The 27932-nt window shown below is 41.8% G+C and overlaps 1 protein-coding gene across 2 annotated transcripts in view; it reads right to left on the bottom strand.

The window, feature by feature from the left end:
- Nucleotides 1-27932, bottom strand: part of LOC18448187 (Phosphatidylinositol 3- and 4-kinase family protein) — an 87299-nt gene that overhangs the window by 44312 nt on the left and 15055 nt on the right. For both annotated transcript variants that reach the window (XM_006858263.4, XM_088867592.1), the window contains 5 exons: nucleotides 27555-27861; nucleotides 26890-27058; nucleotides 26517-26734; nucleotides 7566-7724; nucleotides 7263-7445 (listed from right to left, as the gene is read on the bottom strand). In XM_006858263.4, the coding sequence (XP_006858325.1) occupies nucleotides 7263-7445; nucleotides 7566-7724; nucleotides 26517-26734; nucleotides 26890-27058; nucleotides 27555-27861 (1036 nt within the window). The remainder of the gene's footprint in view (nucleotides 1-7262; nucleotides 7446-7565; nucleotides 7725-26516; nucleotides 26735-26889; nucleotides 27059-27554; nucleotides 27862-27932) is intronic.

Below are 27932 nucleotides of genomic sequence, written 5' to 3'. Positions count from 1 at the left end.
ACATAAATTACGCTATATAAACTTATATTACATAAATTATGCTACATATTACATTTTTCCTTTGGTTATTGTGTGTCTGGTTTAGCATAGTGAAGTTTAGAATAGAAAGGACAGCCACTAAGGTGGCCATGTTTATTGGAAAGGAAGGACCAATTTTACACAAAGAAGATTGCATTGGAACCGATCAAGATCATCAGAGAAAACACCAAAACATGGGAAACCTAAGATGGTCTTTTGGGTGGTACAGCAGAAGGATTTGAACTTCGGACATACTTCAATAGTCCACACCTTAAGCAATCAACCCCAAGCCTGCATCCTATGAGATGGTTAACAAAAACCAGAGAAGGTCAATCCACTAGAAATCCCACGTGGCAGGGTTTCAAGAGGATCAAATGTAAAGCAAGCAATTCATAAGTCTTATGCAGGCTATCTTGGGGTTTGAAACTCTTAGTCATAAGAAAAGCAGGCAATTCTTAAGTTTTATTCAGGTTATCTTGGTGTTCAAAATTGAACATGCAATGTAGCCTTGGCCAAAGTACAGTTTTTCGACGGGATTATGGGGGACTCACAAGTTGGCATTTTTTTCCTGAAAATGACTCGTTATATGTCATTCACTGGCTTCAAGTAGAACTCTCAGGTTCCTAGGGAGGATTGGGCTGAATGTAGAAAATTAGGAACTTTTTGTCAATTATCATTGTTTGGGACCTAGTTTACATTCAAAGGGAGGCAAACATAATGGTGATGGGGGCTCTAATTGAAACCAGACAACCCAACTCAAATTTTGCCTCAGAAAGAGAGATTCGGTGAAGAAAGTCTTGCCAGTGGGAAGCAAAGGATACCCTTGGAGCATTTGGATGCATGTGTCATACGCGCACCCACCTCTCATATCCTCCACTCTTCCTCCGTTAGGGACTTAAAGTAATATTGTTCTCAAAAGGGCCCCTTGCAGTATCCTTTGGAAAGTTTCGATTTGTACATGCCCCCGATGCACCGAACTGTCTTAGAAGTAGGTAAACTTTGGCCTGAATTGGACTACGAAGCGTGCAACCCCCCTATACTGTCGGTAATAGATGGCAATCTAAATGTTATTCCATGAGTCAAAAGAAGAGTAGAGGGGGTAGAATCAAGGCCACATGAGGGCTTTCTTAGACTTCATAGACCAAAATTGCTTGATATACACCCTCTACCGCAACTAGAGTTACATGCCACAAACTCTCTACCCCTAAGATATATTGTTTACTAGTGTCAATGGACTGGAAGTCTACTATCCTAGGAACCCAAGGCCAGCTCAGACCATAAACCCAAATTACTTGACACCAACCATGTACCCAAACCAAATAAGCCTTTCAAATTCAAACTATGATGATTCAAGGAAGCAGATTTCTCACAGCGCATTTGCCAATCATGGTCCTATATTGTTCAAGGGTGTTCGGCTTACCAAGAAACTCCATCTCCTGAAAGCCTCACTAAAACAGTGGAATAAATCTTTGCCAGGAAATTTTGAAAGCCAAATTCAAACCCATATCACTAAAATTGAAGTACTAGACACCACTGTATAACCAGACCATTCAGAGGAAGAACATATTGAGAGGATAGTGGCCAACGGGAACCTATTTAATGCCCTAAAGCAAGAAGAAACCCAATGGCTTCAGAGATTCAGAGTGAAGTGGCTGAAGGTAGGTATACTGCCTTCCTCCACAAAATCTTTAGCCCTAGAGGTAGAGGTTAAATATATCACCGAAATCTATGCGGGCGACTGTACTTTTACAGATCTTCAGCAAGTGAAGAATAATCATTAGGTACTTCTAGACTCTTTTCTCCGAACTGAGGGCCCTAGACCCCAATGCGAGATTTTTCCTTCAATTCCCTTCCATATCAGGATTCAGATTGGCTCGAAATCAGGAAGATAGTGGTCAATCTTTCGCAGGACAAGGCATTGGGTCCTCATGGTTTACCCATAATCATCTTCCGTAGAATTAGACATTTTGGCTTTCTTCAATGAGTTTTATTTTAGAGGTTGTCTATAGAGGAATGAACTCCACCTTCCTAACCCTTGTGCCTAAGGTCGAAGGAGCTAGAATATTAAAAGATTTCTGGCCCATAAGCCCCTTCGAAGTCCATATGCAAGATACTAACTAAGGTCTTGGCTATTAGTACTTAGCACAGTCCTAGGCAAGGTCATCCCCAAAATCCAGTCGGTCTTTGTGATTGACAGACATATTCTAGACAGCGCTCCCGGCCTACATACTTTAGATGCCTGGCAGGGAAGGAAGGCTTGGTGGTCAAGTTGGACTAAGGAAAAGCATTAGGACCATGTCGATTGGTCAAATCTTGGAGGTAATCCAGAGTAGAATGGAATTCAGCTCAAGATGGAGAACTTGGAATATGGGTTTTGTCGCCAATTCAAGTCTCCATTCTTATCAACAGGTTGTCGGAAGGCTATTCTACGGCCATCAGAAGACTACACCAAGGAGACCCTCTCTCTCCATCTCTTTTGCGTGATAGGCGAGCTTTTCTCCAAATCCATCACCAGGCTCCAAAAAAATAAAAAGATCACCTACCTACCATATTCTGATGACATCATCACTTTCTACGAGGTGCGCCAAGTTCAATTGGATCACCTTTGGTTATTTCCTAGGTGTTTTGAGATCTCTATTGGGATGAAAGCCAATATGTGGAAAACCACAATATTAAGTAGCTTTGGTGATGAGGAAGCTAATGTTTTGGCACAACACTTGGGCTACCAGGACTGAATCCTCACCAACAAAATACTTAGGCTTGCCCTTATGTACAAGTAAGCCTAGGAAACACGTGAGATTCAGTCATCGAGAAGTTCAAATAAGAGGTTGGCAAACTGGAAAGGAAGGTTCCTTTCTTTAGGGGCAAGGATAACTTCAAAGCGCCTCCGGTAAATGTTTTAATCAACAATATGTCCTTATTCCATATGCATGCGGCTGCGGCTTCCAAGCTAGAGAGTCTTATATGGAACTTTCTCTAGTTGGACACCAACAATGAACACAAGTTCCACCCATTGCGTAAGACGAAATCTGCAGCCTCAAATGATCAGGAGGCCTTGGAATTAGATGGCTAAGTGAGAATCACCCGGCACTACTAGGAAAATGGTGTTGGAAATTTGTTGCAGATAACACCCATCCGGGGAAGGAGGTGATCCAAGAAAAGTATGCCACTGAAACTGGACATTGGGTCCCCCTATGTCCATCTCATAGGGCATTGGTGCACAGAAAAGCATTATAAGGAATTGCATATATTCATGGATTATATAAGATTCAAAGTAGGAAGAGGCAACCAGATTAGATTCTAGAAGGATCTATGGGAGGGACACCAAATCATGGGGGCTTGCTGGCCATTCCTCTTATCTATTGCAGCCGACAAGGAGACCACCATTGCAGAAATAGCTGACATCAGTGGTGGGTACCTCATTTGGAACCCGGCATTTAGGAAACCCTCTTGGAACCAAAAAAGGAACACCTGACAGCCCTCCTCAACTTGCTCCAAGGTTTCTATATTGAGCATGAGGGTTGTTATTGTCTAGTGTGGTTTCGACCTCCTTTTGGGACTCGTTACTACCTGCCAAGACGCCAGGCCCTTCAACAAAATTTGGGCAACACCGGTACCCCACAAGGTCCAAGTCTTTGATATGATCCCTTGCCTATGGGAAGCTTCTAACAAAGAGACCAACTTCAAAAGAGAGGGCTTCAAATGCACAACCAATTCGTCACGTGCCCACAAGGACAGGAAAACACTGACCACCTTTCCATACATTATGAGGCCAACGCCCACTTTGGTCAAACATTCTACAACTTTTTGGCTGCCAATGGGTCACCCCACAGTACAGTATTTTAAGCAGCTCCTTTCTTCTTTCATGTCCTCATGGTTGTGGGATGTGTGGAAAGAGAGAATGCTCGTATCTTTCACGGTCTAGGACAGCCCAAGCAGGTTCTACTTGACCACATTAAAGCCAAAATGATCTTTTGGGTCAAACACTTGCCACTTTCCAGCAACTTGGGCACCTCAACCTACCTCAACAATTGAGAAAACATTTTGTCCCTTGCCCAAGAATTCAGATCATTCGGGTTACCTGGCAGCCCCCATCATAAGGCTCTGTCAAGTTAAAAAAAAATTTAAGTAAAGTTAACTTTTGTATTGCTAAGAGAAGTTAGATTACAGATGTGTGGTAGTTTGAGAGAACCCTCTAGACGGGTCTCTCGGTAAATAATAGGTCAGCAGACCCTATACAAAAAATGGGCTTATATACCTGCCCGATTACAAAGGATTTACAGTAGGTTCACAAAAAATTGGGCTTATAGAATTGCCCGATTATTTTGATGGTTATTCCCTCAGAAACCTTGGGTCGTCAAGGTTTGGGAGAAACCTAACCAACCATTAAGGAGAAAGCTCTTGTCCTTCTCCAGTTTCATAGGTCAAATGGTCTCCACCATGGGTCAAAGAATGGACCTTTTGAAAGGATTAACAATTACCCAATGTTCAAAAAGGCGAACGCGGCCGCCCAGATACCTGAGTGGACCTTAAGAGAGGGGGGCAGGGAGGGGGCCCATATGTTGTGTGTGTGTGTGCACACGTGTGTGTGAACGAACTTGCATGAAACACTTAAAGGTCATCTTTTTTCTGTTTCCTTATATGTAGATTAAGAGAGAGAAAGCATATAGGTCCATGGTTGTGAGAACGAGGCCTTGAACAATTGGAGGAGGTTATTCTTTTCAATTTTTTTAATATTTTGAGATAGAGAAGAGAGAATGAATCTGTGAGAGAGAGATAGGGGCCTCGCATCAAACACTTGGAGGTCATCTTCTTCTTTTTCTTCTTCTTACATACAAAGAGAGAGCTTACAGGGCCATTTGTGTACAATGTTCAAGAAAATGGGGGCAGTCCCCCAGGATTTGTGGCCTGGGGCATAGAGCGGCCTTGTGTAGGAGCTTTTTTGTTTCTCTTTTGGGATGTGTGGGGTGGGGGGGGAAGGAAGCGCTTGTGGAGGGGAGAAAAGTGGGGGTGGTGTGGGGTTTTCAACTTTGGAAACTAATTACTTATAAACTAAAATCTACATGTTTAAAAATATAAAACTTTAAAATTGCACAAAATTTGACATCCATTGCCATTTAGCGAAAATACAAAGTCACATAGCATAAGTGTACATCCATAAGCATTTCAAACAATATTTCAGACTTCAAAGTTTAGAAATTCATCTTCAACACATTCCACTACCCAAAAAAACGTCAACACATTCCAGAGTTCCAAAATCCAAAGTTCCCAGACATAACATGACATTACAAAGAATTAAATGATCATGAACTCAAAAAGGGCTCGATTGGGTTTCAGCATCACTTCCAACAATGTCATCTCTTGTCTCTCCCACCAACACTCTCAAATGAGGATGATGATGATGCCATGCCATCATCATCAGAATCATCTCCCTTTGATACATATCGTTCTTCCTCATCGGTCTCTTCTAAGTCTTGTAACTCCAGCTACTATTCCTCCTCCCTCACTCTTTTAAGTTGTTTCTTCCCTTGGACTTGGACCCCTTTCTTTGAGATTCGGACACCTTTGTTTGAGAATAAGACGCCCCTCCTGTGAGATTGAGGCTGTGTGGTCTTCAAGGGGTTTGATTGGGTTCCCATAGCATGCCTCACTTGACTCCATGTCAAGTCCTCCCCACCTGGCTTGGAAGCTCTTCAAGGTAGTGGCATTGACAGAGATGCTTGCTTGAAAGTTCCACCTGGCCACGTACTGATCTTTTTCAATCCTTTTTTAGTTGGCTATCAATTGTTGTTTGGCCCTTTCCTCGAGCCGCAACAGCAGGATCAATGGGGGCAAAGTAAGAACCGTTAGGCCCTAAATTTTGTCGCCTACTACATACATGTGTTATGCAAGGCAACACAGGAGGCATTCAACCAAGTATTGAGGGAAGCCAACATCATTGCTGATCAATTGGCATAGGGAGGGGCGGCCAGTAGACCTATGAAGCCACATTCCAAAGATTGATAACCTCTCTCCTCCTATCTACGCCGTCACCTCTTCTTTCCTCTATCTTCTGTTTCTCCTCATCTAATTCTATCCCCTCTCGTTTCCCACCTCCTCTTTCCTCTATTTCCTCTTTTCCTACTTCATTCTCTCTTCCCCATATCCTCCTTCGATTTTGGAAAGGAGTCTACTGCTTGTAAGCTGCTTCTATTGATGTAAATCTGTATTACAGCTTTGGATCTTAGTATCCCATTTTATATACAGCTCCTGGGTTGTGCATAGCCATATCATGGATTTCCGTATGACCCCATTTTGTATAGAGGTCCCCAGTTGTGGATAGCCAGTTCAGGGACTTTCGTGCAATAGACTCTACACTACCTCTACAAAAAAAAAGGCAAAATGATGATGAATTAAAACTTTAAAAAAACAATCTTGTGGATTTTTTAAATGTTTTGACAACATAAGCACATCACTAAATACTCTCATAGAGTTGCAAGCTAACTCATGGAAAAACCACTCACATCCAACACCATGACAAAATACTCTCAAACAGTTGTGAGATAAACTCATGGAACTACCACACCATCCACTCATTTCAGTTGCATCATGAAATATCAATCACCAGATAACATCCTTAGGGGTAAAAAACCCTCAATACGTAAACATGGAGATCCAAACATAAGGTTTAAAAATTTGTCAAACAAGTTTCATCATGTAGATAGAGATGGAAACATCCATAAAGAATATGCCAAAAGATAGTCTACACCTGTAGGAGTAGAATGTTCATTTACTCCCTCGAGAAAATCCCCACCTAGAATTAATTTTAGTACCCCAAACTTTGGGGAGCCTTTTCATCCCATAGATTAATCTGAATAAAAAATAATCCTAATTGTACCCTCTTTGCACTTGAAAAAACTAATGAGCTTTAAGATTTAATAGAGACCATCCAATTTTTAGAAGGTTAGATCTGCGTGTTAGAAAACTCAATTTCAATTTTATTTTTATTTTTTTTCAGAATAAACATCCAGTAATTCTTAAGTTGTTCCCACAATTTCAGATTGAAAAACTCCTCCCAAGTAGGTCTTCGGACCAAGGTAGTAGAAGTCAACTATGCTTCCAAGGGCACATAGTATACATGCTCAAAGAATATTGCAAGCTAAACGTCAGAAAATATCAATTGCTTCATTTTTTTTTCTGTACTTGTTTTATTGATAAAGTTTCATGATCAATCACAAAAAGAATGGAGAATATTTAATGCAAACCTGTAGAAGACCCTGAGTAGTGCAAGGAGCATATGAAAGAGCATTGGTGATCCACTCGCGAACAACGCGCTGAAACAATGAACGAACCGTCGCAACCCAAGCAGGATCATTGACAAGAGCTGATGGTAAGTCATTATTGACTGAAAAAAGCAGTGAATCCAAGCATGATGAGTTCCACAAAACCTGCATAAAAGCACGGGGAACCCATAAGTAACATCCTACAATTTGGAGGCACATGACCAATATTGAAATTCAATAACCAGCCAAAGTAAATCAAAGACAAATGACAAACAGCCGCAATACCTGTGGAAACCTATCTTTCAACTGCAACAACAAGGTAACAGAAATGTCGCGAACGTGTTCCTCCCGCCGGGACATACTTTTTACAAGGAAGCATGCATGTGCAGTAAGAACAGACTCCCTAGTTTCAGCTTCATTGCCAGTTGATGAAACTCTTTCCTCCTGAAAATGAAATAAAAATTCATCCAAAGGCCTAACTTAAGTGGAATAACCCCATTACAGTCATTATGAACTCCTACAACACACTTTTTCAAAAGAATCAAGAAGGAGACATCAATTCAATGGAACACAAACAAAGTATGATCAAAAGCTAAAAAGCAGAAAAAAATTAAGGAGAGGGCTAATCATTCAAGGGAAAAAAAGGAACCATTCAACACCTAAAAAACCAACTCAACGAGAGGGGTATTTACATGCTGCTTCTTTCTCAAGATCCATGGAGAAAGCAACGAGGACCATATGATTATCTATAGGGATTCAATTTAATGATGACAGCAAGTTTCATAATCTGAAGAAATCCTTAGTAGCGCCTCACGATGTTTAGAAAAATAACCCACCTCAACACTTAAGCATCAGCTAGCAGCAGGCCAAGACCCTGACCCCACGCCTAGGCCAGGTACGGCATCTAAGGCAGGAGAGGAATCCCTTCTAAACATAAAGATTTGATAACTTTTTCCAAGGGTGAAAGTTTCAGATTTTATTATGAACACTTTAAAACTTGGAAAGGAAAGAAAGCAATTAATTGTGAAACTCAAAGATATTAAAAACGGTGTTTTCGCAACCAAAGGCTAGCTGATTCTAGCCAACTTTGATTAGGCTTCAAATGGTGAGTTTGTTTCAATTTTGGGTTTGTGTTAACAGTTTCCAGGACTGGTTTTTTTTTTTCCTTTTTTCTTTTTTTTCCTTCTCAAAGATTGTTATATGTTGTATTTTCAAGTTTGGGTTTGGGTTTCTTGCCCTTTTAAAAGATTGAGGTTTGGTTTGAGTTTGTTCACATTGTGATTAGGTTTTGTAATTTTTCTACTTTTGAATTTTAATTTTGCGCCTTTTTCTTTTTTATGGTTTTCCAACTAATGCTTTGGGTTTGTTGATGACTTTTTGCAAGATTTGATTTTGGCCTAGTGACATCTATTGCAACATTTGGGTTCAAATTTTTTATTTTTTCTATTCTCAAATTTCAATTTTGGACCGTTTCGTTTTGTACATATTTTATAGTATAGGGTTCGGTTTTTTCAATGACTTTTTATCAAGATTTGTTTTGGTTTAGTGACCTTTTCCTATAGTTATGGGAGCACTTTTCCTAAAGAATGGTCTCACTTCAATTACACATTTCTGGTTCACCAGAATTGATCCTCCTTGGGAGATCAATTATGTGGGAACCCAATCCTATTTAGCATGGGACCGCAGCCGATAATCATTAGACTTTTTTGTTGTCCTGAGAATTTATATATGAATGGACAAATTGTCAATTATAATGAACACTATAGTCACTCACTTAAGTAATGTGTGTTCCAATGTGTGTGTGTTTCTTTATATGCTCATTATATGCCTTATTGATAGGAGATTGGAGATAAATCTTAAGGTTTAATGAACACCATCAAAAGCATTTGGTCATTGAAGGAAAACTTTTAGTTCTATTTATTGTCATGTCCAACAATCTCAAATCTATTTCGCAACATGATCACTATGGAATTTTTGTGGTGCCAGTGAAACATAAATCATTTGTTTTTTAATCAATTACAATTTCATCATATTTTATAATGTACAAACACACACACGCGCACACACACATGCTCAAAGGGCACACCACATGCATTCCCAAGTATATCATCATCATCGTCAAAGCCATTTCCCAACTGATTGGGGTCGGCTACACAAATCCTAGTCTACTACTCTGCTCTATTAAAGGTCATACCCTCAATGAGGCCATAAGTCCCCATTGTTTTTTTCACTAAATCCAACCATATCCTTTTGGGCCTACCTCTTCCCCTTTTTGAGCCTTCCACTTAAAATAACTCGCACTTCCTAACAGGTGTACTGGGTCTATGCCACACATGGGCAGCCCACCTAAGTCTACTCTCTCTCATCTTATCGCCTATTGGTGCCACATCTAAATTTTTCAAAATGTATTCATTTCGAATTCTATCCCTTCTTGTCTTGCCACTCATCCATCTCAACATCCTCATCTCCGATACACTCATTCTATGGGTATATGATTTTTTATCATGCAATATTCTGCTCCATAGAGTAAAGTTAGTCTCACAACTGTCCTATAGAACTTGCCCTTGAGCTTCATTACTATGCGGTGATCACATAAAATTTTGATTGCCACTTCTCCCACCCAACTCTAACTCTATGTGTGACATCTTCCTCAAACTCTCTATTTTCTGAGATTATCGTCCAAGATATCGAAAGTGCACCTTTTTTGGTATTTTCTGGCCATCAATCTTGACTATTCCCTTGTCTCTACTTCTATCATTACTAAACTTGCATTGTATATATTATATCTTAGTCCGGCTAAATTTTAAAACCTTTAGATTCTAGAGCATCCCTCTAAAGTTCTAACTTTGGGTTGACGCCATTTCGTGTTTCTTCAATCAAAACTATGTCATCTACAAACAATATGCACCACGGTAGCTCATCTTGTAGGTGCCTAGTTAAGTCGTCCATAACTAAGACAACGAGGTGTAGGCTCGATGTTAAGCTCTGATGTAGATCTATTGTCACTAAAAACTGACGCACCTATCTACTAGTTCTTCGTACACCACCGTACATATCTCTGACCAAGTCGATGTAGTGTCTGGAAACTCCTTTTCTTCTTAACACCCACCAAATCAAATCTCAGAGGTACTCTATCATAAGCTTTCTCTAGATCAATAAAGACTATGTGCAGATATTTTTCCTTCGCCCTAAACTTCTCAATCAGTTGCTTAAGTAGGAAAATAGCCTCGGTTGTTGACCTCCCTGGCATAAAACAAATTTGGTTTTTCGATACACTCGTTTCATGCCTTAGTCGTTGCTCAATCACTCTCTCCCCCAGCGTCACGGTGTGGCTCATAAGTTTGATCCCTCAATAGTCTGCACAATTCTCTAAGTCGCCTTTGTTCTTGTAAATAGATACCACAGTATTTTTTCTCCATTCGTCGGCCATTTTCTTGTTCTCAACACCTTATTGAACCGCTTGGTCAACCAGTCAATGCCAATGTCCCTCATGCACTTCCAAACCTCTATCAAGTTACCATCTGGTCATAAAGCCTTTCCTGTCTTCATCCTTCTCAAGCCTTCTTTCACTTCCGATATCCTAATCCTATGAATGTATCTATGACTGCCCTCATTTTTGTTAATTTGAAGACATCTTTTTCACCTTTTCTTGTTCCCAATTTACTATATAAATTATCATATGCCTTAAGTTTAGCCATATTATTTATTTAGCGTTTTTCTTAGCATTTTTGTAGTCCTCTAAATTTTGATCATTTCTATTACACTACCAAAATTATAACATGATCATTTTTTGCTAATGGCTTTTTGAACCTCATCACTCCACCCCCATGTTTCCTTATCAAAATTTCTTTTCCATCAGGATTCTCCTAAAACTTCTTTTGTCACTTTTTTAATACAGTCAGCCGTCTCATTCCACATAAGATTGACCTCATGTTAGAAGTTCCATGTTCCTTCTTTAACTAATTTATCCCCAAATAAGTTTATTTTCTCACTTTTAAATTCCACCATCTAGCTCTTTGACACTTAATAATTTCACCACTTCTCTTCCATATCTTTCTGCAAACGTCCATAACCACGAGCCTATGTTGGGTAGTCAAACTCTTCTGAGATAACCATGCAGTTTTTACATGATGGTTGATCTACCTTCTTAAATAGGGAGAAGTCTATCTGGCTTTTATGTCATCCACTTTTATAGGTTATTAAATATTCATCATACTTTTTAAAGTAAGCATTTGCTACTGCTAGGTCGTAGGCCATACCAAAATCTAGAATACCCTCCCCCATCTCATTTCTTTCACCAAACCCATGTACCCCTTCAGGTCCTCTATTGTCCTTCCCTACATGAGCATTTAAGTCCCCTCCGAAAAAGGCCATCTCTCCATGTCCTTCCCTACATGACCATTTAAGTCCCCTTTGAAAAAGGCCATCTCTCCATATCCTTCCAAAATTCTCTTAATTCTATCCTCTAATCCTACTTGTGGTGCATAAGCACTAATTACGTTAATTATCTCATCCCCTAATATAAATTTAATAAATAGGAGCCTGTCACATATTCTCTTGACATTATCTATTTTATCTTTTAAATATTTCTCTACTATTATGTCTACACCATTTCCATTGTTATCCTTTTTTGTATACCCACCATCTATTTCTTTAGCTTTTTCTCCTTTCCATTTAGTCTCTTGTAGACAGACTATGTTTACTCTCCTTCGTCTCATTGTATCCACTAACTTCATACCCTTACTTGTAAGCGTTCTTATATTCTATGTGGCTAGACAAAACCTATGCTCTTCACCCAGCTTCGTTACCCTCGCTCATCCAGAATGTCGCGGGAACCCTTGCCTATTTTCATCGCAACCTGGAAAGATGCAATGCGTCACTTCTGGGGAATGCTCTAGCTAACCCTTGCTCATTTCTCAATGTACCCAGGTTCCAGTACAGCACGTCACTTCAGGGGAACACCCTAACATAAGTAGATTCTACAAGTTCACGATGCATGATGTTTTGGTAAAGTTTTATGTTAGCTGCCTACCTACCACAACCCAGCTCCTTCACCCATGCATGGGATGCCTTAAGGGAAAGTTTCAAGGTCCTCACCCTTGTTAGACCAATTCCCAAGTATATATACAATCTACATAATACATAATAAATATATTCTAGCGCAATCCAAATCAAGCAATCCCATGCGCTCTCGAGGTAGAGAACTTTAGGCATGGGACAATCCCCACTCCCACTCCCACTCCCAGCAACTATATTTTCACCACTAATTTGGTTCCCATACTTCTTTTTTCTAGTTTCAATTCTTTTATTTTTGCCCTTCTGGATTTGCAAATTTTCTAGTTTCGATTCGTATTTCTTTATGACTTTCCTACAAACTTTGTTTTAGCTTGGTGTCTTTTCCAATAGTTAAATTTTTTTTTGTTTCAACTTACTTTCTTTTTTCTTCTTTTTTTTTAAAAAATTTTTTTAAATTGTTAATTGTTGTTTTGACTTTCAATTTGAACATTTTGAGTCTAAAACTTTTTCCAATGTGGATTTGGGTTTCTTAATAGCTTTTCTTCAAGATTTGGTTTTACTCAAGATTGGCCTTTGATTTGTTGCATCTTACATGTGCAAGATTGGGTTTTGGTTTTTTGAATCTTTCAGGTTCTAATGCTACTTTCCTCCTTTTCACAATGCCTTCTTGTTCAAATGAGGAAGGTGATCAGGATGGGAAATATGTCTCTCTTTTTTTTAAACTTGGAAATATGCCTCTGTTTGAGGCAAAAGATAGAAATAAGGCGGAATGCAAGTTTTGTGAAAATATTTATCCAGCAGGGATATATTGGATAAAGAAACATTTGGTTGGTATTACAGATGATGTAGTACGCAGGGTGGTATCGGCCGATGTTAAGAGAGAAATGTTGTCCCATTTGATAGATAAGCCAAAAGAAGAAAGAAAAGAAGAAGTACAAAGAATTGTAAGATAATTGAATGATTTTGGAGATCAAGAGAAGATGAATATTATTATGCGAGAAGAGGAGCTCGAGATCAGCTCAACTAGCATTAACAGCCGAGGGGGTGTTCGGGAAGAAGAAACGGAGCACAAAGGGGTTTATAGATTCCTGCATCACCCCTAAATGGATAATCCTAAGGTTGTGTTTAGAGAAAATAAGCTATGTACATCAAAAATTGGCTCCCCCCTGAGGGTTTTGCTTTGTACAACACCTCCAAGGGTGGGAGAAGACAAGAGAGGGGATTCTAAAGAAGGGGAGGTGGGGGGGAGGGGCTGCAATCTAAGAAGTGACCGAGTCTAAAAAAATCCTCTCAATTGCTAGCTGAAGTAGCACCAGCAGTGGGAAGGGCATTTGAGTATGTGCTGTTCTCTCGCCAAGCCTGATTCCAGAAGTAAGGGAGGCAGCTTGTCAGGCGGAAAATTTCAACGAAGATGTGCAGCAGGTACCAAGGCGATAGTATTCCCAGAGTCACCTTTGGTTATCAGCCCATGGCTCCAGGAAGGGTTGAATAGCCTTCGAGGAGGCCCAGCGCCTCTGCTGACTGGGCATCAGCATGGCCAATGGGTTTCAAGAAGGAGGCCAGGATAAAACCTTGGAGATTTCAGAAAAGGCCTCCAATTCCAGCAGAGCTTGGGTTATGTAAGGAGCAGCTTATCAAAATTCAATTTAACTAGGCCATCCTAAGAAGGCCTCCATAGTGATGCACGAGAAGGTTGCTGATGTTCCAGGGAAGCAAGGCCTGCCAATTCTGATGGAATGCTGAGGACAGGAAGCCTTTGAATAGGGGGGTGATTGGAGGCCCAGACTATGACCTGGGATTTGATCTTGTCAAAAAGGGTCCAAAGTAAGGCAGCCTTTGAGGCCTTCCAAAGCATGATTCCAGATTTTGCCCAAGGAAGAGAGAGGAAGAGGAAAAGAGGGAGGGAACCGAGCAAGGAGTCACCCATTCCCAACCAAAGAGTCCTAGCAGAGCACCCCACAGTTCATATGTGAAAGGGCAGTGGAAAAAGAGGTGTGTGTTGGTTTCTTCTGCAGAATGGTATAGGCTGCAATGGTCGGGGATAGGTATACCTCTTCTTTGGAATTGGTCTACCGTGAGGACCCTCTCTGCATGGGCTATCCACGTGAATACCTTGATCTTTGGGGGGGCAATGGTAGACCAAGCTTTTGTTGTGACTGGGAAAGAGACATGGGAGAAGGTGGGGGGTTCAAGAAGCTTTTTGTAGAAGAAGACTGTGAATTGACCAGCAGGTGATAGGAACCAAATGATCTTGTCTCGTCCAGTGAGAGAGAGAGAAAGGCGGAGCGAAGTAGAGAGGAAAGTTCTAAAATTCCTGCAGCTCTTCATCTTAGGGTGCGCAACTAAAGGTGGGGTTCCAGGTTCTAGAGACCCATTGGAAGGGAGATAGTCAGCTACTGTGGCTTGGCGATTAAGTGCAAGAAGGAAGAGGTCTTTAAGAGTGGACTGGCCTATCCAAAGATCGAGCCAGAACCTTATGTTTTGTGCTGGCTCTTGAATGGAAGCAGGTAAAGTTTTTGAAAGGATGGACAATGCTGAGGATTGGTCGTGCAAGAGGATCTATTGGTAGCCCTGCAGGTTGGCAGCCAAGAGGATTGGTTGTGGAGGTGATATTTGAGGCAAATCACATTCTTCCACAGGTGGCTTTCTTGGGTGGCGTATCACCACCACCACTTTCCCAGCAAAGCCATGTTTGCCTTCTTAAGCACCCGAATGCCAAGCCCCACTATGCAATGTGATGAGCAGATTTCTGCCAGGAGATTAGGTGAATTTTGCGGTGGAAATCATCTCCGGCCCATAAGAAATTTCATGAATGGACGCCAGCATAAGAAAGAGGGACATCTAGTATATGGACACATTGGACAGAGTGGCCTTTATAAGGGTGGCTCGACCAGCAAAAGAGCGATATCGGCCCCTCCATATAGCAAATTTACAGTCAAATTTGTCAATTATGTGGGCCCAGAGTCTATGTTTAGGTTTACCGAGACAGAGGAGAAGGCTGAGATAGGTGGAGGCGAGGTTCTCGGCTAGACAGTGCCATAGGTTAACAAGGGTATGGGTAGAAGGGAGGTCTAGAGCCACCCCTTTCTTTTCTATCTTGTTCATATTGATTTAAAACCCGGTAGCCCATTCAAAGCACTTGAGGAAGAGAAGGAGGGTGTTGACCTCCTAGGGGGAGGCTCGCAAAAGACCAACGTGTCATCTATGTACCGGAGGTGGGTAATAAGGAGGTCGTGAGCTGAATCTTGAACCCATGTAGGTGACCCGAATGGAAGAGTCTTCGAATTGAGCAGGTGAAAACTTCCGCCTCTATTGCAAAGCGGAAGGGGGAAAGAGGGTCGTCTTGCTGGAAACCATGAGAACAGGGGAAGAACCCTTTGGGGTTCCATTGATTAGGACAGAGAAGTGGGGGTTTGCATTAACTTCAGCCACTATTGCAAAGAGGAAGGGAGAAAGAGGGCGTCTTGCCAGAGACCATGAAAATAGAAGAAGAACCCCTAGGGGGTTCCATTGATTAAGATAGAGAAGGGGGGATTGCTAATGCAACCATGAATTGAAAGCCTCCACCGCGGGCCCAAACCCATGCGAGATAGGGTATCATCAAGGATCCCCCAGTCGACATGATCATATGCCCATTTCCAATCGAATTTAAGGATAATACCAAGGGTTTTGGAGAGATGTCTTGAGTGTAAATACTTGAGGGCTACTAGGGCTCCGTCACGCATTTGGTGATCCTTAACAAAAGCCCCTCGCTAGGGGGAGATGACAAAATCCAATACCCCTCTGAGCCGGGAGGTGAGGACCTTGGAGAGGTTTCTATAAGTGTTGCTGATAAGGCTTACAAGGCGGAGGTCTTTGAGTTCCTCGGCCCCTTCGAATTTGGAAACAAGGGCTATGAACGTTGCGTTGAGAGCTTTGTGTAGAGTACCCGTCTCGTAGAATTCCTCAAAGAAAAAGAGGAAGTGGGAACGAAGAGAGCTCCAAAAACCATTGCTGGTAACGAGGGAGCCGTCATGCCCTGGCTCGGTGTTGACCTGCTTTATGGCCCTAAGGATTTCGTCCTCAGTGAAGGGCCTCTCAAGCCAGGAGGCCCTTTTACGTTGGAGAAGAAAAACGTCAGGTCACCCATAGAGGGTTTTGGGCCTGGTGGGGTAGAGAATAGGTCTTGGAAGAATGTGAGGATAGCCCTATCAACCTCAGGGGGTTCTTGGAAGACTTAGTCCCCAATTTTGATGTGCGTGATAGAGTTATCTCACCTCCTACAATTCGCAATCTTGTGGAAAAAGGTGGTGTTGAGATCCCCCAGTTTTAACCACTTTACTGGTGATCGTTAGTACCAATAGATTTCTTCTTGTTTGAATAGAGACTGATACTCTATTTTTAATTGAACTCTCTATTGCCTCTCCACTTCCACTAGGACTCGGTTTTCTTTGATTGGCGTCCCAATCCCAAATGGACCAAAGGAGGGAATCTTTATGGGATTGGAAGTTACTGGGCAGTTGTTTCCTCTAGTCTATTAGGGAACCTTTGAGCATTTGAATTTTGCACTAGAGGCAATAACTAGCTCGGCCCGAGATCTAAGAAGCAACGGAGTCCCACCACAAAGGGACGAGGTGGGAGAATGAATGCTCGTCAAACCATGCCAATTCAAACCTAAAGGGTTTAGGCCCTCAGGACCCAAGCTTGGTATTTAGAAGGTCGAGATAGTGATCTGAGGTTGGTTTAGGTAGGGTCGAAGCGTGACAACCTGGGAAAGTGGTGTCCCACTCAGTAGAGAGTAGGAATTTGTCTAGTTTAGAAAGGAAGGGGGAGGTCGAGTGGTAGAACCATGTGAAATGGGCCCCTTCTAGAGGGACATCTATAAGATTATGTTTGAAGATGAAATCCGAGAAGAAGAGCATCACCGGGGTAATTTTAAAGAGTGAATTGCCTTCAAATGACCACCTGGTGATGTTGAAGTAGCCTCCAATGCACCACCAAGAGAAGGGATAGTGGGGACCATAGACAGCCGTGAATTTCCATGGGTGGTCGTATGTGAGTCTTGAAAGCACAATTGTTGCAGAGAATGATCCGATGTGAGACAAGGAGAGTGAATGGAGAGACGAATCCTAGACGATCCAGACGCCACTCAAAGCTCCCTCAGTCGGGAGGGCAATCCAGTTACATGGCCTTCAGCCCCAAGTTTGTCAGATCTAGTGACGAGAGGGGGAGGCATTATAGTTTTTAAAAGGGTAAGAATGGTGGGACAATAACAGATGCAAGTATCTCGTATTGCATTCCTTTTGCTCGGGTGTCCCAAACCCCGGATATTCCACGAAAGGATTAACATGGCTAGGTGGATTGGAAGGGTGGAGTCTAGAGGAACGATGCCTCGAAGGTGGGTCCCAAGGAGTAGCAACCTCTGAGGCGGCATTGGAAGGGGGTTGGTGGGGGGTTCGATCATAGTTAAAGGTACAAGCAGGTTTAGCAATATCCCTACACGCTTTGCCTTGTGCTCTGGAGCCTTCGAGGGAGTCCTACTTGAGAAAATTTTGGAGTGCTTGTTGAGGGCCTTTGTAGTTACGACCCATAACTTTGAGCACCTGGTTGACATTGCCTTGGGATTAGTCTATGTCTTCGACAAACTGGGAGTCCACCAAAACAAGGACTGAAGGACCAACAAAGAGGAGAGGGGGTTGAGACAAGCAGTGGTTGAGTAAGGGGTTAAACGCGAAAGAATGAGAGGAATGGAGGGAGGATAGCGGGAAGAAGACCCAAGGGGGACAGGGAAGGGGGAGCTCGAGACGGGGAAGAGAAAGAGGGGTTGGGGGTGAGGGCCACCAAAGTAAGAGAAGGCGAAAAGGAACACCCATTGGCGAGAATAGGAGCAGGGTGGGGAGGGGGGAGAAGAGGGATGAAGGGGAGTAAGCCGAGGTGGCGGGATCTTCATCAATGCCTTCGAATGGGTTGAGGGTCTTCCGACGAGGCGAGTGAGTCGAGGGATCCGAGCGAAGTAAACCCGACCAAGAAGAACTTTGATATCCTAACTCTCATCGAAAAGAAAACTTTCCCAAAACTTCTTACAGACAGGGAAGTGTTGGGACAGAGACCCTGCCAATGGATAACACTAGACTTCAATGGAGCGTCTAGTGTTATCTAGGTCCTCTAGGATCCCACAGCCCACTATCTCCTCTCTTCGTCCACCACCATTTCCATTATTGTCACCATAAGGAGACGCTAGAATGTTCGAATCTAGAAATGTTGATGCTCAATGGCGTCTATGGTCCCAACAACCCCAAAGATAGAGAAAACCTATGGCTAGAACTTCAATTTGGATTTCCTCAATCCTCTATCCCATGGGTCTTAGGAGGAGATTTCTAAGCTTCTAGATGGACCTCTAAGATTAACAGACTAGGTTGCAAAACTGCTAGTATGAGGGTTTTCTCTGACTTAATTAACCGAAATTGTCTAATTAACATTCCTCTCCTAGGTACTTCTTACAATTGGTCTAACCATGCCACTAAACCAATTCTCACCAATTTTTGGTTTCCATTGACTGGGAAGCTCGGTTCCCATATGCCACATAATATGCTTCCCCTAAAAATCACTCATATCACAAGCCTATCATGTAGATACTCTATACTCTACCTCCCCTGAACGAAAAAAAACACTTAGGTTTAAGATTCACTGGTTCGAGCAATCAGGCATCCCCTTATGCCCCGCACTTGGTGGTCCTCATTCCAAGTTAAAAGTTAGGTTGGTTTCAGTCTATCCAAAATATTGCAGCTCGAAAAAGCAAACCTCAAAATCTGGCAAAGAACCCACCAAGGAACTAAAGGGCAACAATCCGAGCTCTTATTTTAAGAATCCATACACTAGACCATATAGAAGAGACTACACCTCTCTCGAAACCCAATGACTCTGAAGGGGCTCCAACTACTCTGAACCTCCTTAAAACTTTCAAACAAGAGGAACTGTACTGGTACCAAAGGTCTAGGTTCAGTTGGTTAAATGCCACATATCAGCAACACAACTTCCTTTCATGAAATGGCCAATTCTAGGCATCGAAAAAATGCCATTACCCAAATCTCAATAGCTGACCAAATGTTTACCCCACCGCAACAGGTCAAGAGTACAGTGACCTGAGTTTTCAAAACTCTACTCTCCAAAGACTCTAATCTTAGACCCTATTTAGTCCACTTTCCTTTAAATCCCTCCTAAAACAAGATTCACTCTGGCTAGAGAGGCCTTTCACTTTAAATGAAATCAAGGATGCCATTACAGACCTGGCCTGAGACAAAACCCCAAGATCTGATGGTTACCCCGTAGCCTTTTTCAATAGGTCCTAGAATATGATGTCTTTTGATGTGCTTCAATGAATTCCACAAGAGAGGCCTTCTTCACAACGGAAGTAATTGAACCCTCCTAGCTCTCGTAGCTAAACTCAGGGGAGCTAAAAGATTTCAGGATCATTAGTCTTCTCAATTCCACTTACAAAATCCTAACCAAGTCCTACCCTCCAAACTTAAGGTAGTCCTAGGAAAGGTCATCTCTCAATCTCAATCAAAGATTTTCTCCTTTACCTCTTTTTATAAAGCTCTTGATCTAGCATCATCCCAACCATAGACTTCCCATAGCAAAGCTTGGCTTACAACCTTGCTAATAGATGTCCTCTTCGTGAAGACGAAGAAGAAACTCACTCCCACATACTCCTCCATTCCAACCACATCTGAACATTGGACCAAACATTCAAGAGAATGGGTCACCCCTAGGACCATCGAAAACCTCTTCTCATTATACTTCTCATGGCCCTACACCTCGATAGGTCTCTTCCGCTGGAAAGCCTCCATTGCTGCTGCTCTTAGGTCAATACAAGGGGAGAGGAACGCTAGAACCTTTTAAGAACTCGAGAGTAGCTCAAATGCAACTGTAGAAAAAGCCACAGATCTCACAATCTTTTGGGCCAAAAACAACAAATATCTCAAGGCCTGCTCCAAACCTGATTGAGCCCAATTGAAAAAATAGCACTCGATCAAAGCCATCATGCCCACCTCAATGCAAACTTTGGATTCCCCCTCCCCATGAGATTACAAAGGTCAATATTGATGGACATTCCACAAGGAACCCAAGCATGAGTGGCACAGGTGGCATTATCAAAAACACAAAGGGATCCACCTTAGATTATCTCTCCATTCTCATTGGATTTGGAGCCTCGAAGTACGCCGAAGTAAATGGTATCCTCAAAGCCCTCAAGTTGACTTCTGTCATATGTGGCAGGAGGCAAACTCTATACTTGACACGTGGGCAAAGCAAGGAGCCCTAATTTTTTAAGGATTCTAACTTCCTTTTTTATCCTTTACATGTTTTCTTTGGGTTGCGCCCAGGTATGTGGGATGCCACTTATATTTGCTTTCCGATTGTTATCCATCCATCTATCTATTGATCTATCAATCTATCTATCTATCTATCTATCTATCCATCCATCTATTTCGTGGAATGCCACCTATATTTCTTTTTTGACTGCCATCCATCCATCCATCCTCCCATCCCATTCCATCAAGTTGACTTTTGTCATATATGGCAGGAGGCAAAATCTATAGCTGACACGTTGGCAAAGCAAGGAGCCACACTCATATCCGCCACAGCAAAGCCCTGATTTTTTGAGGATTCTAACTGCTTTTTTATCCTTTTTAGGTTTTCTTTGGGTTGCGCCCAGGTTTGTGGGATGCCACCTGTATTTCTTTTTTGACTGCTATCCATCCACCCATCTATCTATGTTGTGGAAGGCCACCTTTATTTCTCTTTTGACTGCCACCCATCCATCCATTCTCCCATCCCATCCACATATATATATTCATAGACATATATAATGTGTGCATGTGTAGTTTTCCCTCTTCTCTCTCTCTCTCTCTCTCTCTCTCTCTCTCTCTCTCTCCCCCTCTGTACTACTCATGCTCTTCACGGTCTCCATGCAGGCTTTCCCTACTTCCCCTCTACTTTCTTCCTTCTTCAACTCTCCACTTTCTACTTCCTCCCCACTTCTTGCTACCCTCACTTCCTTTTTCGTGAACACTGCTTTAAGACGTGAGATTTTTTGTGCATACAGCTCCCAACAATACTTGACTTCTTGATATAAAGAGCACCCAACATGTGGGGTGCTGATGCTAATCCATATACTTAATATAATGTCACCTATTATCCCAAAAAAAAAAAAACAGCCTGCCTGAATTGATTAAGTTGTAATGAGAAACTTTTATTGGAAAGAGGACAATAAATCCAATCTCCAAGGTCAGTTGTTTACTTATGTAAGTGGTTAGATGCAAAAAATGCCAAGTACCCATAGGAGCAAATGTGAGAGAAGACCATGAGATAATTTGCCACTAGGTGTGTAGATATCTCCATGGCAACACTAGTTTGTGAATGGAAATGCCACCTGAGAACATGTTTCCTACATCAAAGAAGTGGGATAGCAGTACTAAAAAAGCCATTTATCCTACAAAGTGATCTTCTTTAAATCTTACCTTAGGAGTCTTATTAGTAACAAGGAACTTCAATTTAGCTCTAAGTTATGTCATGAACTATGGAAAGGGCATTAAGGCCCATTAATGGCAAAATATTTGGCAGTAATGCCTGGACAACAAGCCAAAAGAAATTAGAGATTCCATAGCGTGTTTGTGAGTCTCAAGAACAGCAAGATTTTGTCACTTCCAAGTGAGTTTTCAGTATATTTTTCACTTACATGAAACACCTATTAGAGTATCTACATGAGTCAAAACAGGAACTCAAGTAACAAGGAAACAATTTTTCTCAAGAAACCACTTAAGAATACCAAAAGCCATAAGCATTGAGAGTGGAAAATCCAACCAAGTATGAGATTTGTGAAAATAAGGTCCCTACTTTTGAGATCAATTGGTCTCCTATGTATCAAACTTAAATAAATTTGCAGCTTTATTTCTTCTTTTCCCAGTTGATAGAAGAATTGGTAGTTTTCAAAGACAACCTTAGGTGGCATCCCCATGCTAACCGATGCATAATGTGCAAGGAGGAGAAAATCAGTGACCACCTTTCTCTCCAATGCCCCGATTCAGCCATCATTTGGGCCTCCATCCTTTGTCAATTTGGTCAGGGCTGTGCTCTTCTATAAACAATTCATACGTTCAGCAGCTGTTTGCAGGGTACTCATTCCACCATTCACTTCCGTGGATGTGTTCCTTTAGAGGGCTACACTTTGGCTGGAGCACATTGCTAGGTATTTGAAGGTAGAGTCTCTGACGTACACATAATCAAAGATCATAATATCTCACTGGTAATCTTCTGGGGCCAACAGCAAAAGCATTTTCGCAGTTGGTCACATGCAGATTTTGAGCTTCATTGGAACCAAATTTTTCAAACCAGGCTCTCAAGATCGAGTCACTGAATCCCCCAAGAAGTGGAACTCATAAGACTGAACTTTGATGGCTGCTCCCTAGGCTATCAAAGGCCTGCTGGCATTGACCCTCTTATCTTTTCAGGCCCTACCAGAACCATGAACTCCACTGTTGCAGAAGCACTTGCATTATTTCAAGACATCAAGGTGTCCAACCCTGGTTGGGGCAACCTTTTAATTCTAGAGGGAAATTCCACGCACGCCATTGCCTGAGTTTCCAAGTCCACTCCATGCCCTTAGAGACTTGTACCCATGTTTGACCAAATCTGTGACATCACTAGTTCACTTATGGTCTCCTTCCAGCTTGGTTGGAGAGAGGCTAATGCTACAGGCAGATACTCAAGCCAAGGAGATGTTGTTGCCTGAATTTTGTTACACTCTCAGCATAGCACAGGCGTTGAGACTAACAATTTTCTTAAATTTTCTCTTGCTGTAAGAAATAACCCATCTTCTTTCTAGAGACAGAACCATAAACTGACCTGTCTTGTCTAGAGTACAGAAACATGTAATTTACCTTTTACTTAAAGGAAAAGTTCACATAAGGTTGCAACCTTAAATTGTAGAATTAAGGTGCACTCCAAAAATCCATCAAAAAAAGGTTGTCCATGTTAGACCCTGCTCTAATTTATCATCTCGACATCGAAATGTATTGAAATAAAATAAATAAGATTTTGAGTGCCAAAAATAATGCATCTTGCAACACATTATCTAAACTTTCCATTATCAAGATTTTCATGTATTTATATATCATTATCTGAACGTTCCATTTTCAAGATTTTCATGAATTTATAGATCTACTTGATTTGAACCATTTTTTGAGTTTCCAATTTTATAATTAGAGACAAAAATAGATTCTTAGGTCATCCTAAGAGATTTTAACACCAAAGTTACATTCTATTATAAATTTTGGAGGGGTGCCTTCCTTTGATTGTTTAAGGTTGCAAACTTGTGCAAACCACACCCTTACTTAAAAAAAAGTTTTATTTTTAATGTTAACATGTTTATTTTATTTTTTGAGAAAGGTTAACTATTGTATTGATATGAAGAGTTTGGAGTACATCTGTGTGGTAAGCCGAGAGTACCCACTAGACGGGTCTCTCGGTAAAAAATAGGTCGTCAGACCCTGTACAAGAAAGAGCTTATAGGTCTATAGGTCTGCCCAAACACAATAGATTTACAGTGGGGTTACAAAAATGGGCTTATAGATTTGCCCGTTTACAAAGAGATGTTCTAGTCCGTGTACCCTCTGTGGTCTAGAGCAAAAAAGGAGATGGACCGGGTATGGTCTTCTACTTGGGCCCTAGCCTCGTCCTTCACCAGAAGATCGGTGAACTCGTTTGACGTCCTCTAGATATATCCTTGCAAATCTGATCAATCTCATCAAAGATCGAAGCAAGGTACCATGGAGAAGTGGACCTCCCGGCTGCCCATGACAAAATATTATGTGTGTCTCGCTCCACTAAAAGGTGTTGTCCCCAATACTGATTGAAGCTTTTGAGGCCTAACAGTGAGGCCATGGCTTCGGCATACTGAGAGTCTTCGTGACCTAGATACTCGAAGTAGGTGAACAGAATATTACAATGATGGTCTCTGAAGACGCCACCAGCAACTGCGGGGCCGCGGGGCCGGGGTTTCCCAGAGAACAACCATTAAAATTGAGCTTGATGGTACCTTCTGGAGGTGGCTGCAGTTGTATGTTCTCCGTACCTTTCATTGTTGGTGGTACAAGATGTTTTTCCATTAGCTGAGGAAAGTGTTCGCAGAAACACCGGAAAAGATTCTGTGGTTGGAGGCCTAGAAAGTTACTAAGGACATAACCTTGTGAAAAAGTGTTGAGCCTTGGATATTATGGCCATGGAATATCCTGGCGTTTCTTTCTACCCAGATCACCCATATGGCGGCTGCCACGGTAGCCTTCCATAAGATACGTCCAACATTCGGCCAATGTCCGAGGATACAAGGTCCTTGACTGTCGGAGGTGTAACCCATTGAAAGCCAAAGAGCTGAAATATTTGACCCCAGAGGTTGCGGGCTAGCCGACAGCGAATGAAGACGTGAGGATTTGATTCCTCGTCTTCAAGCACATGGCCCATCTATTAGGGATGGGAACCCCTTTCTTTTCAAGTTGGTCAACTGTGAGTACCCTTTCGGAGCACGCTATCCAGTTGAAAGTCTGCACTTTGGGAGGGGCTACAGTGGACCAGACCTTGGATAGGACAGAGGTTGCGTTAAGAGGGAAGGTGGGGGGTTGGGTAATTCTTTTGAAAAAAGAGGTCACTAAGAAGGTAATAGAGGCGGTAGGAGACCATACCATCGAGTCCCTCCCTTGTAGTGAGATGAAAATGCGATGCAAAGTTGTTGAGCCTCTTCAGAGAGGTTTCTTCTAAACGAAGGGTTCCACACTCTTCGGCCTCCTGCTAGCACCATTTCCTCCGCGATGGTGGAATCTTTGTTTGTGGCTAAAGAGTAGAGGGATGGAAAGAGGTACCTTAGTGGAGTGTGTCCTAGACAAAGATCTTACCAGAATCGTACTTTTGTACCTTCCCTTGGATGAAACCTGATGAATTTTTTGAACAAAGAGAGGAGGAGGTGAGCGACTTCCACAATCCTGAGGCCCTGCTCTGAGAGATCCTCTCAGGCAACCAGGTACCTTCTGAAATCCTATACTTGTTGTGTAGGACCTGAGCCTAGAGTGAATCAGTCTGGGTGGCTAGGCGCCACCACCATTTCCCTAAAAAGGCCAAGTTATGTTTCCTTAGGGTCCTTATCCCTAGCCCTCCCTGGTGTTTGGGTAAGTAAACTTTGTCCCAGGAGATTAAATGGTATTTTGTTTACTCTGCCTGTCCCGACCAAAAACAATTCCTCATAAATTGTTCTAGGTGGTTGGCCATTGATGTTGGCATATGGAACAGAGACCTGAGGTCTACAGCAGTATTTGCCAAGGTTGCTTTGATCATGGAGCGACCAGCCTGAGAAAGGTATCTCCCTTTCCATCCTGCCAGACGCCTATCGACCTTGTCTATTACATGAGACCATTGTCTCTTTTTGGGTTTTCCCAATCCAAAGGCAAACCAAGGTAGGTTGTGAGTAGATCCTCAACTTTGCACTCCCAATTAGGGATAAGCTCTCTGATCTCAGCGTTGGCGAGTGCCACCCCCATCATTTTCAATTGTTCAATGTTGACTTTGAACCCCGTAGCCACTTGGAAAATATAGATAATTTCGATCAAAAGAAAGAGAACATAAGGTAGTTTCCCTTCAAAATGTCAATATTCCTTGTCAACTTGTCTGGTATTCCATGTCTATGTGGAGGCAAGTGATTCCTAATAGTTTAGTGAATCCATGTTAATCTGTGGAGAGACCAGTATGTGCCACACTGGACTTTGCTCTCTCAATGACTTTAATATTCTCATTCTAAGAAAACATCGCTAGTTCAGAATGTCAACTATTCCCTTAGCTTTTTAGGTTTTCTATTAAGTAGTTAAGTACCCCACCCCATAGATGCATAGCAATTGTAAAAAAAAATTACACAGTGCTTTCAATTCAGTTGCCAAAAAGAATATAGATAGAGAAAGAGATAAGAACTTATGCTTATAAGATAGTCATATCAAATGCCAACAGAAAAGTATGCCTTAAAAGGCTAATAAATTTTAGCGACCTTTGATTGCCAGAATTTCGAAGTTCAAATGAAATTTATACAACATGCCACAACATGCCCAGAAATTACCATTATAGTCAACATTTGGGCATTTTTCAAGATAAATCCTAATATATCTTCCAGTCCACATGATTCCAACAGAGCAAAGAAGAGATTACCAGCCAGGCCAGTGCTGTTTCAAAAGCCCGATGTACAATTGCTGTCAAGCAATGGAGGACGGCTGGTGCTAAATTTGGAACCTCAAGGTACTCAAAAACACAACTGAAGGCACTCCTAGATGCATTTTGATTAGATTTGTCATTAAGGATGCCACCATTGCAGCTAAAACGTATAATTTCTAGAAAGGCCACAGCAAGGAGATAGGTGGCCTTCACGCCTGCCAAAACATATGCAACTTTAAGAGGAGCAAATATAGCTAATATTACAAAATAAATCAGGAAAAGTGCCAGCTAAGAAACCTTGAAAAATAAAAAAGAACATCAAAGGGGAAAAAATAGTTCATTGGAACTCAAACAAGAAATTTCATTTGACCTGAAATGGTGCTCATTGCGGAAATCTCCACTCGACCACCTAGAGCTGCAGAAAGAGCAACTCTTTGAGCTACAGCAGCTTTCTCATTGCCACTACCTCTACGACTTCCAGGGTTGTGAAGGGCATTAAGTTCCAACTCATCTTCAAGCCATTTCACAGAGCTAACAACCTGTATTATGTTTGTAGTAAGAAATTCACAAGGGGGGAAAATTACTTCTTTCCTGTAGTTTGCTAAGAGAATACATCAACAGACAATCTAATAAATCCAGTTCTATCATTCATACTGGTACAGATAGTGTCTAATTGAGACTATTAGGAACCACAATTTCCAACTCAGTTACCAAGCCAAGACATTCCACCATATTAGACTTCAGTTAGTGCCAAGCTACCCTTAAGAAGCTCACCCATATAACTAGCATATATATGAAGTGCCCATGCTTCAACAATAGTAATTTTAGAAAGGCATAGAAAAACTATGGAGCACTAAGTCCCCACGTCATAAAATGCAGATTGAAAAACTTCACATGGCAGCAATTGAAGAAACATGCTATGGACATGAAGCTTCAATTAAACAAGAAATGCAGCCACATGAGATTCATTAACATGAGAAATCTTTAGAGAAATAAATAAAACCTGTTCAATCATACATTAAAACTTAATCTTACAAGGGGTGGCGTTCCTTGAGCAATGCGTTGAACAGCCACTGACCACTGTGCATTCCACATGTAAGGTCCACCAACAGCTTGAAGTGCCATTGCACTAAGGCTTCCCAAACTAGTCAGTGAGGTGGAGATTGATTTTGTTGGTGATTGGCTATTTTGAATTGGAGGTGCCAACCCAAACAGCACAATGTAGAACCACAGATTGCGGAAGAGCTTCAAATGTGTTGGCTCTACTTCTTGGGTAGGATCATAATCAGAACAAATTTCTGCAACTGCAGGAAGAAGAGGACCTAAAAGATCGGCACCACTCCTGTATTGATAAAAAATAGGACATCAAAAGCAGAACAGCAAAAAAGAGCAAATACACATTATGAAGAATAA

The sequence above is a fragment of the Amborella trichopoda genome, chromosome 5 (genome assembly GCF_054954075.1).
Source record: "Amborella trichopoda isolate Santa Cruz 75 chromosome 5, AtrichopodaSantaCruz75HAP2 v2.0, whole genome shotgun sequence".
Taxonomy (NCBI): domain Eukaryota; kingdom Viridiplantae; phylum Streptophyta; class Magnoliopsida; order Amborellales; family Amborellaceae; genus Amborella; species Amborella trichopoda.
The sequence above is the reverse complement of the archived record's forward strand: the minus strand, read 5'-3'. Positions and strand labels throughout refer to the sequence as shown.